A 10,000-nucleotide genomic window follows, 5' to 3' on the forward strand; every position below is an offset into this window, starting at 1 on the left:
AAGTACTAGGCTTACAAAGAATAAGTCCTGGGGTCGATTTTCTCGATTAAAGGCGGTGCTCCAGCATGGCCGCAGTCAAATGACTGAAACAAGTAAAAAGAGAAAAAAGAGAAAGAGATATCACATGGAGATTAAAAGCAGAAAGGTAAAAAACCATGTGCAGGTGTGGCTGTGTGATAAGAAGCTTGCTTCCCAACCACATGGTTCTAATAGTTTGGGTTGACCCTTTTGAATTTCAGTGTTTTGGATAGGGCAGTAAAGATCTGATTTTTGGCAGGGTTCTGATTGATACTTGAGAATTCACATCATGTGAACTGATTCAATGCTGTAAATATTATTTACTGGGGTTTGTTGATGGAGACCATCACTGTTTTTGTTCTTTTTTCAGTTTTGAATTATATAATACAGGATAAGGATTATCTGTTTCCTTCAGTCAGTATTGATCACCCACTACACTCTTGGAGTGGTTGGCGTTAGGAAGGGCATCCAACTGTAGAAACTCTGCCAAATCAGACTGGAGCCTGGTGTCACCTCCTGGTCCACCAGTCCTCAGTCAAATCGTACAACCCATGCTAGCATGGAAAACGGACGTTAAACAACAGTGATGATGATGATGGTGGTGACAAATACCCAAGTAGGTAACCAAGCACTCAGATCACTGGAGATGGACGGACCCTCCCCCATCCCACTAAGTTCTTCAACACTCAACCCTAACTGTCTTCTTAGTAAAGACCGTTGTGCATGATTACAATTGACCCACCTCTTAACTAAGGGTTAGATGATAGACTTACTATTTTGTGTCTGGGGGGTAGGGGACAGAAAAAAATAAGGGAAACAAGCCTAACAGAAAAGAAATATTAGAGGGAAATCCCACTGATAATTCCTTGTTAAACTCTGCCAAGTGTCAAGCAGCGTCAGTGTCCAGTTTTATATGGAACCATCTTGACCATGTCTTGCCATTAGATCCAGATGATTCAAGGTGAGAAAGTGTGGATGAAGCTGTGCAAGTTTTACCACCATAAAACCGAGTTTTGGTTTTGTTATAAGCCAACTAACCTGACCCTCTTGGTACCAGAGACAGCTGACCTTTCATAGAAACAGCCAGGGTACCATATATGCCAACAATAAAATACCACTGCCTCTTCTTCCATAAGTTCTTCTCTTGCACTGTCACATAGAAGGTGTTGTTTTGGGGTGGGTGGTGGGGGCAAGGGAAAGCAACCAACATCCTCCAGTTCCCCCCTCATAGCTTCTACTTTCAAACACTACATATGTAGAGTCATCATCTTCATCGATTGATGATGCATTAGAATAATGAGTTACACGTTCTTAGTAATTATCAAATGTATTAAAGTGCAGTTACACTTTTACTCTTTTACTTGTTTCAGTCATTTGACTGTGGCCATGCTGGAGCACCGCCTTTAGTCGAGCAAATCGACCCCAGGACTTATTCTTTGGATGCCTAGTACTTATTCTATCGGTCTCTTTTTGCCAAACCACTAAGTTACGGGGACATAAACCCACCAGCATCGGTTGTCAAGCGATGTTGGGGGGACAAACACAGACACACAAACATATACACACACATACATATACATATACATACATATATACGACGGGCTTCTTTAAGTTTCCGTCTACCAAATCCACTCACAAGGCTTTGGTCGGCCCGAGGCTATAGTAGAAGACACTTGCCCAAGGTGCCACGCAGTGGGACTGAACCCGGAACCATGTGGTTGGTAAGCGATCTACTTACCACACAGCCACTCACCATTGAATGGATTTTTTTTAATATTTAGGAAATGAAAAAACAAAAACAAAAATACAGTCTTTACTCTTTATTTTATTAGTTTCAGTCTTAGGAGTGTGGCCTAGCTGGAGTACCAACTTTACAGATTTTAGTTGTTTATATTGTATGGACTCTAATACTATGGTACTTAGTACATCTTGTCAGGTATAAAATGTGAGGTGGCACTGTTGTGAAGGGACATAATTTTGTTGAACTTGAATAGCACAAGACATTTCTGTTTAAATGTACCAGTTCTCAACCATGCTGGTATAAACACTCATTGACTCAAACACACATACGCACATGCAATTGGCGTTTACCAAACACTGCATGTGTAAGAGAAGACACTTGCCCAGAGTGCTGCCATGCTGTGGAATGGAACCCAGAACCAACTGGGTGCCAAGTAAACTTCTTAAGCACTCATTCAGCCATAACTGTGTTCTATTCTTTGAAAGAATATTTATCTTTCTTTTATTCTTTTACTCTTTTCAGTCATTTTGATTGCAGCCATGCTGGAGCACTGCCCTTGAAGTGTTTTGGTCGAACAAATTGACCCCAGGACGAATTTATTTTTAAGCCTACTACTTATTCTATTGGTTCCTTTTACTGAATCACTAAGTTACAGGGACATCAACACACCAACACTGGTTGTTAAGCAGTAAGGGGGGGGGGGTAAGACAAATAGACACAGACACGCACACATACATGCATGCACACACATATATATGTGTGTGTTTGTGTCTGTATTTCTCCTACCACCAGGCTTCTTTCAGTTTCTTATCTCTTTACTGCCCACAAGGGGCTAAACATAGAGGGGACAAACAAGGAGAGACAAACGGATTAAGTCGATTATAACGACCCCCAGTGCGTAACTGGTACTAATTTAATCGACCCCGAAAGGATGAAAGGCAAAGTCGGCCTCGGCGGAATTTGAACTCAGAACGTAGTGGCAGACAAAATACTGCCAAGCATTGCGCCCGTTGTGCTAACGTTTCTGCAATCTTGCTGCCAGGCTTCTTTCAGTTTCAGTCTACCACATCCACTCACAAGGCTTTGGTCAGCCTAAGGCTATTATAGAAGACTTGCCCAAGGTGCCATACAGTGCGACTGAACTCTGAACCATGTGCTTAAAAAGCAAGCTTCTTACAGCTTTTTAATTATCGTTTTTTTTCTTTTAAAATCACAAGTCAACCATTTCTACAAATTGTTTTCAGTGGTAAGGCCAGGTCAATCTTGTTTAAATATAAATTCAAGTTTTAGTTTGTCAGACTGAAGTACAACATTTTGTTTGTCTCTGACCTTGTGTCACTATGAGAAGGTTAGGTTTGTTGATTAAAGGTGTTTGTTATATTTAAAGGTGATATCACTTGTCATATTGTTTATTTTAGGGTTTTTTTATCTGTTTTATACAGAAAGTAAGAGTTTAAGGAATGTTGAATAAGTTCTGTTGAAATAACAATTTGAAAGTAAGTTTAATCCATTCGCATTTAAACTGGTCCTATCCAGCTCAGACAGTCTACGCTTTTATGTTGAATCTAACTAGATGAAACCTCTTACACCTGCCCTACAATCTCATTCTAAAAATAAACAATCTCATCATTGAAACCACAAAGCTATGAGATACTGCATGATTAATTCAAAACATTGTGAATAAATGGTGGCACGTAAAATACACCATTTTGAGCGTGGCCATTGCCAGTACTGCCTGACTGGCCTTCGTGCCAGTGGCATGTAAAAGCACCCACTACACTCTCAGAGTGGTTGGCGTTAGGAAGGGCATCCAGCTGTAGAAACTTTGCCAAATCAGATTGGAGCCTAGTGTAGCTATCTGGTTTCACCAGTCCTCAGTCAAATCGTCCAACCCATGCCAGCATGGAAAGCGGACGTTAAACGATGATGATGATGATGATCATGATACATCTGACGGGATAATCTGCTAAATGGGTTGAAGTTTCAGCTCCTCTACCCAAGCAGAGAACAGAAATCCTTCTCCCACTAAAATGTTATAATCTAATCCTTTTGTTACCAAATTTCTTTTGAAATGCACCACCTTTGTTTTAACTGATTTTAAAAATTAGTAAGAGCGACTTTGTCATTATCAAACTGGTGTTTGGAATATAAATGAACATGAAATTTTGATGGATGGTTTTAATTTTTCGATCACTTTAGTACAAAGAAGTCATGGAACCAGGGATAATTTTAAGCTGGTTGGTATGAAAAGGGTTAATATATTGTATTTATTTGAGTGTAATGTGATATACAACATAATGATAACCCCAGCTATTTATACTTGAAAATCAGAAATATATTTTATTCTCAATTTTTTTGGTTGCTGTTGATGTTGAATCCCCAAAGTTACTTTGATGTTTTGCAGTTTTTAAATAATGTTGCTGAAGGAAACAGCATAAAAATGAAACATGATGATTCTGGAAGCCATGACAGTGCAATATATTTGGGGATAAGATTGATTACCCTTTCCTTCAGGACCAGAAAATAAGTACCACTTGAACATTGGGGTTGATGTAATCAGCTTAATCCCTATGACATTGCTGGCCTTGTGCTAATATTTGAAACCAATATTAAAACAAGAAGCTTTTCAATTATTCCTCATAAAATGTAAGCTGCTGCTACTGCTGTTGCTGCTGCTGCTTACACAAAAAATCAGGCAACTTGTTTTATTGGTTACAAGTGGCTCATCAACACACTTTGATCTCATTGCTTCTCCTGCTCCTACTATAGTGGCCCTTGCTCCTAAGGATCAGCTGATATCTCATGCCACCATCTCTCCTGCGTGGCCACTCAACTTATTCAGTCCTTCACTTAAGACCCTCTCAGATGCTTTGGAGGACCACATCTTATCCTAAGGATTCGTTTGGGGTTTGGGTTTCTGGTTGGATTCCCTTCCAGTGTAAAACTGCGGGTATTTTATCATGGCACTTGTATGAATGAAGTTTCCTTGTACCCCTGTAGGAAGAGGAGTCCTCATTAATTTACAATATGTGTGTGTGTGTATAATCTAAATAATAAGAAGACAAAGAAATCCTTTAGCATATCTTGAATGATTTGTTACAATTGTTTCTGTACCAATACTGCTTGCAATGTCAGTTTATGCAAAAATTTGAATTGAAAATTTATGTCATCATCATCATCGTTTAATGTCCACTTTCCATGCTAGCATGGGTTGGACGATTTGACTTAGGACTGGTGAAACCGGATGGCAACACCAGGCTCCAATCTGATTTGGCAGAGTTTCTACAGCTGGATGCCCTTCCTAACGCCAACCACTCTGAAAATGTAGCGGGTGCTTTTACGTGCCACCGGCATGAAGGCCAGTCAGGCGGTACTGGCAATGGCCACGTTCAAAATGGTGTATTTTACGTGCCACCTGCACAAGAGCCAGTCCAGCGGCACTGGCAACAATCTTGCTCGACAGTCTTTACACGTGCCACCGGCACAAATGCCAGAAAAGCGACGCTGGGCACAGGTGCCATGAGAAAAATACACACATATATATATATATATATATATATATCCTATGTACCAAGATCAGTATGATAACTACACCATTTGAGTGCTTCAGCATGATAACAATCCAGAGAGTAAAAGTAGTAAAAGGCTAAAAGAATTGACCATTTTCAGCTGCTGACAATATTAACGTTACACTGGGAATGAAAACAAATGAAGATTTTCTACTCTACCCTACAGAGTTTCCTTGTTATATACAATTTGGCTTATAACAGCAAAATTCCTTTTGACACTACAAAATTCTATACTTTCAAGAAAATGCCCTAGAAAAAAAAAGCAAACAAACCTTTTTTATCCCTATTCACGAAAACAGTTTAAAACACTAAAATCTATTTTTGTTTTGGGTGTAGCCATGTTAGCAGCTCTATCTTTCTCCAACACATTTTTATTTTCGTTTTATGAAAATATAAAAGGTATTTGGTGGATCAACACTGTTAAATATTATCTCAGAAAACTAACAATGTTATTAACACTGTAAAAATCAGTTATTCTAAGTATGTTAGACTTCTTGCTCACAGCCCTGCTGTTATGGTAATTGAGTAGAGAATTTCAGGGTCAAATACTCTAACTCAGACTACATGAATTCTTCCAGTTATTACACTTCTGGAATTCTGTACCATTCACCACCACCACCACCACCACCATTTCCACCGCCGCCACTGCTACTGCCACCATTAGACTGAGTTTGCTTGAACTTGTAATGATTCTCTTTGTGGCTGAATGACATCTCTGAGTGCCAGTTCCAAAGATCTAAGTGGTAGTTCATTTTCAAAACTAGACGACTCTGGTTCAATGTCATTGCTATAATTCTGTCTTCCACCATCTTGTGATGTTCCATCATTAATCATTGCTTAATTGATTCCACTGCTGAAACTGTACCTTCATCATGCTGCTTCTATTGTCTTCTGATGGTGATTCTCATTTAGTCTAATTCCTCATTTCAGACCTGCCTGGCATTATTCAGATCTGCCAAAAATAAAACTGCCAATTAAGCACCACTGCCACAACTGAGATGAGAAAGATTGCTAGAGTATACCATCACCATCATCATCATCATCATCATTGATTTAATGTCTACTTTTCCATGCTGTCTTGCATCAGACAGCATTTATTGAGGCAGATTTTCCTGCAGCTCTAAATGCTCCTTGTTGCCAACCGTCACTTGTTTCTAAGTAAGGTACTATTTCCTCATGGCCTGACATGTTTTCACAGAACTTTGGTAGTGAAAGACACCAATAATATGATGGTGAAGCTCATTCACAGCCTTTGCATCATGTCAAGGCAGGGAGACATAAACACATATAAACAGAACAATCTACTACTTATGTGGGAAATTATGCCTGTGGGTGTGTTTGTGGAGTTGTTATCTAACTCCTCCTACATTGTTTTATCGATTTTGATGAAACTTGACAATTTGAGTACAACTCATATCTGGAAACTTCATGGCATACTCAGATTGTTGAAAAAAAATCGATAATAGGGCCCCTGGAAGGGTTTCTTTTATATATCTAATATATTTTATTTTAAAGACCAAGGGAAATAACCCATTAGCCACTGGAAGGGATCCTTATATATAACCCATTCATTTTCCCAAATTATTTGGTAAAAATTAAATTGAGTATGATTATTTCTTAGTATTTGAACTGTTAGAATTATTTTCACAATTTATCCAGTACAACCCTTAAACAAGTAAATAGTATTTTCCTAAACAATAGATCCACTTATTTCGGTTAGTGACTTATTCATGAATATACCAACACTAGCACCCCTGAGGGTAATATTCTCTGGGAACGCACAAAAGCCCTTTTCAGAGTTATTTACTTTGAATTGTTATAATCTCATATCTGATTAGCCTCTTATTATGTAACATGCTTCAGGATTTTAGTATACATACCTTATTAGTATTTCCTCCTATGTTCTATATACTCTGGGAACACATTAAAGCCCTTTTTGGGGCTACTTTATTTGAACTCTTACTATCGGGTAACTAATTTCATGTTATTACATAACTGACTTCACAGTTTGGGTATTCATAACTTATTGGGAATTCCTAAAAACAAGATCCTGTGTAAGACAGTTTGGTATTCTCTGTAAATGCACAAAAACCGTTTTAAGGGCTACATACTTTGTATCGTTGCTATTGGATTAGGGTTAGGGTTAGGGCATCTTGGGCAAGTGTCTTCTACTATAGCCTCGGGCTGACCAAAGCCTTGTAAGTGGATTTGGTAGACGGAAACTGAAAGAAGCCCGTCGTATATATGTATATATGTGTATGTATATGTGTGTGTATGTTTGTGTGTCTGTGTTTGTCCCCCCCCCCCAGCATCGCTTGACAACAGATGGTGGTGTGTTTACGTCCCCGTAACTTAGTGGTTCAGCAAAAGAGACCGATAGAATAAGTACTAGGCTTACAAAGAATAAGTCCTGGGGTCGATTTGCTCGACTGAAGGTGGTGCTCCAGCATGGCCGCAGTCAAATGACTGAAACAAGTAAAAGAGTAAAAGAGTATATTATATATCATCATCACCTAACGTCCGCTTTCCATGCTGGCGTGGGTTGGACGGTTTGACTGGGGGACTGGTAAGCTACATGGCTGCACCAGGCTCCAATCTGATCTGGCAGAGTTTCTACAGCTGGATGCTCTTCCTAACACCAGCCACTCTGAATATAAAGAGTTTAGTTCACTGATGATCTAAACCAATAGGTATGCAGTGTAAATGCTATAATTGGTCATTTGTTAGGTTCCAAGCTTACAGGTGAGGCAGGAGCTAAGGATCTGTACTAGGCTTCCAAGTCAGCAGGTATATATTAAAGGAAAATGAAAACAAAACCAAGGTAGGACGAGTATCTCAGGTCATTCAGAATATTTAATTAGAATAAGGTGAATAAGAAATGGAGAAGTAGATGGAATTAATGTCTAATATTTAATATATATATATATATATATATATATATATACATCTTGAAATGTTTGTATGGAATCTATGGAGAATTTTATTCAGTCTTATTTCTTATGGCTTTCTTTCAGTTTCCACTATGTCTGCTAAACCTAACAGTATAGACACGAATGCTGGCAATATGAATGATTCACAGAAAAGGGTAAAATACCGCCGGGAGCCTGATAAAAGGTACAGTACAGTGTTTCATCCTTACTTCACACACACACACACACACACACATGTAAGAGTATATGTACACACAAACTTAACTCAAACAAATCTCAGTGATATGCATGTAATTTGGACGGCTTAGGTGGCATCAGCAACTTGCAAAGCCTCTTAAAAGACAAACATAATATTCACTAAAGACACACAGTCACTGCATGTTTGCTGACAAAACATAGAACCAAATTTATCAGACAGTATTACACATTCCAAGCTCCTGCCAGGCACACATACTCACGCATACCCACTCCTACACATTCACACACACATGTACACTCACACATATGCTCCTATACACATGTGCATACATGCACAGCTATTTACATACATGAAGACATACACACACACACACATGTGAAAGGAGGGAGATAAAGGAAGATTTTTATATTTCAGATTTCTGAAATGTGTTGTGTTATCAGAAATTTAATGGTAAATTCTTCATTTGATTCCAATATTGATATCACTTCAGTGATAAGTATTTCCTGTAAAATTTCAAATATGGTTTTACAATTTTAAAATGGGAATTTTTTTCTGACATATCTAATACAATATTTGAGACTTTATAATTACAATGCTTACAAAATTCTCAATAAAATAGAATGGTCTCATGGTTAGGATACTGGGCTTAATATTATAAAGTAATGGGTTCAATTCCTAGACCAGACATTATGCTGTGTCCTTAAGCAAAGCACTTAATGACCAGGCTGTGAGTTGTGTTCTTGAGCAAGACAATTTATTCCACGCTTCTCCAGTTCACTCAGCTGTAGAAATATTGGCCTTTGCCTTTCCCTTGGATAACATCAGTGGTGTGGAGAGGGGAGGCTGGTATGCATGGGCGACTGCTGGTCTTCCATAAACAACTTTGCCCAGGCTTATGCCTTGGAGGGGAACTTTTTAGGTGCAATCCCACAGTCTGAAGGGGGTCTTTACTCTTTAATTTCACATTGTTCCAGCCTAAGCTTAAAAGGAGTACCAGTTAAAAATATATATATATATTTTTTTATATATGTGAACATCCAGTCTTTGAGGCACATACACAGGCACAGTTCTATTAGGAATACACTTTATCCATTATGATCTTTTAATTTTTAGGCCGTATGGTTTAACTGGAGAGAGATTTGACTGCTATTTCTAGCTGACCATGTGGCAATATATAGGTTTGATAGGTTGTTTCTTGTAGTACTGTTGTGTCATAACTGGTCAAGATATTTGCCATTTGAAAAGAAAGGAAAAAAAGAAAGAGAGAGAGGTTGAGTGGAACCACCAACGTCAGCACCACCTCTGCCACCAACATCACTGCCACCACCACCACCATCATCACCACTGTTACCATCACCACTGCTGTCACCACCACCACTACTGCCAATTAATCTTAGCCATAGTGACAGCTGTTGTAACAAATGTTTTACTTGTGTCATGTCTATGAGGTTCAACTATTAAGTTCACATTTTCTTGTTTAAACACTTATCACAAATGCCAAACAGAGAAACTCAACTATTTTGTGACCATTTTGCCTTTTTTC

General features: G+C 38.7%; 1 protein-coding gene across 1 annotated transcript in view; it reads left to right on the forward strand.

Annotated features, from left to right (window-relative positions):
- LOC106881220 (cytosolic purine 5'-nucleotidase) overlaps positions 1–10,000 on the forward strand; it is a 60,008-nt gene that overhangs the window by 4,847 nt on the left and 45,161 nt on the right. Inside the window, exon 3 of the mRNA XM_052975653.1 lies at positions 8,343–8,442. Coding sequence (XP_052831613.1) covers positions 8,343–8,442 — 100 coding nt within the window. The remainder of the gene's footprint in view (positions 1–8,342; positions 8,443–10,000) is intronic.

Source organism: Octopus bimaculoides, chromosome 22 (assembly GCF_001194135.2).
Source record: "Octopus bimaculoides isolate UCB-OBI-ISO-001 chromosome 22, ASM119413v2, whole genome shotgun sequence".
NCBI classification, from domain to species: domain Eukaryota; kingdom Metazoa; phylum Mollusca; class Cephalopoda; order Octopoda; family Octopodidae; genus Octopus; species Octopus bimaculoides.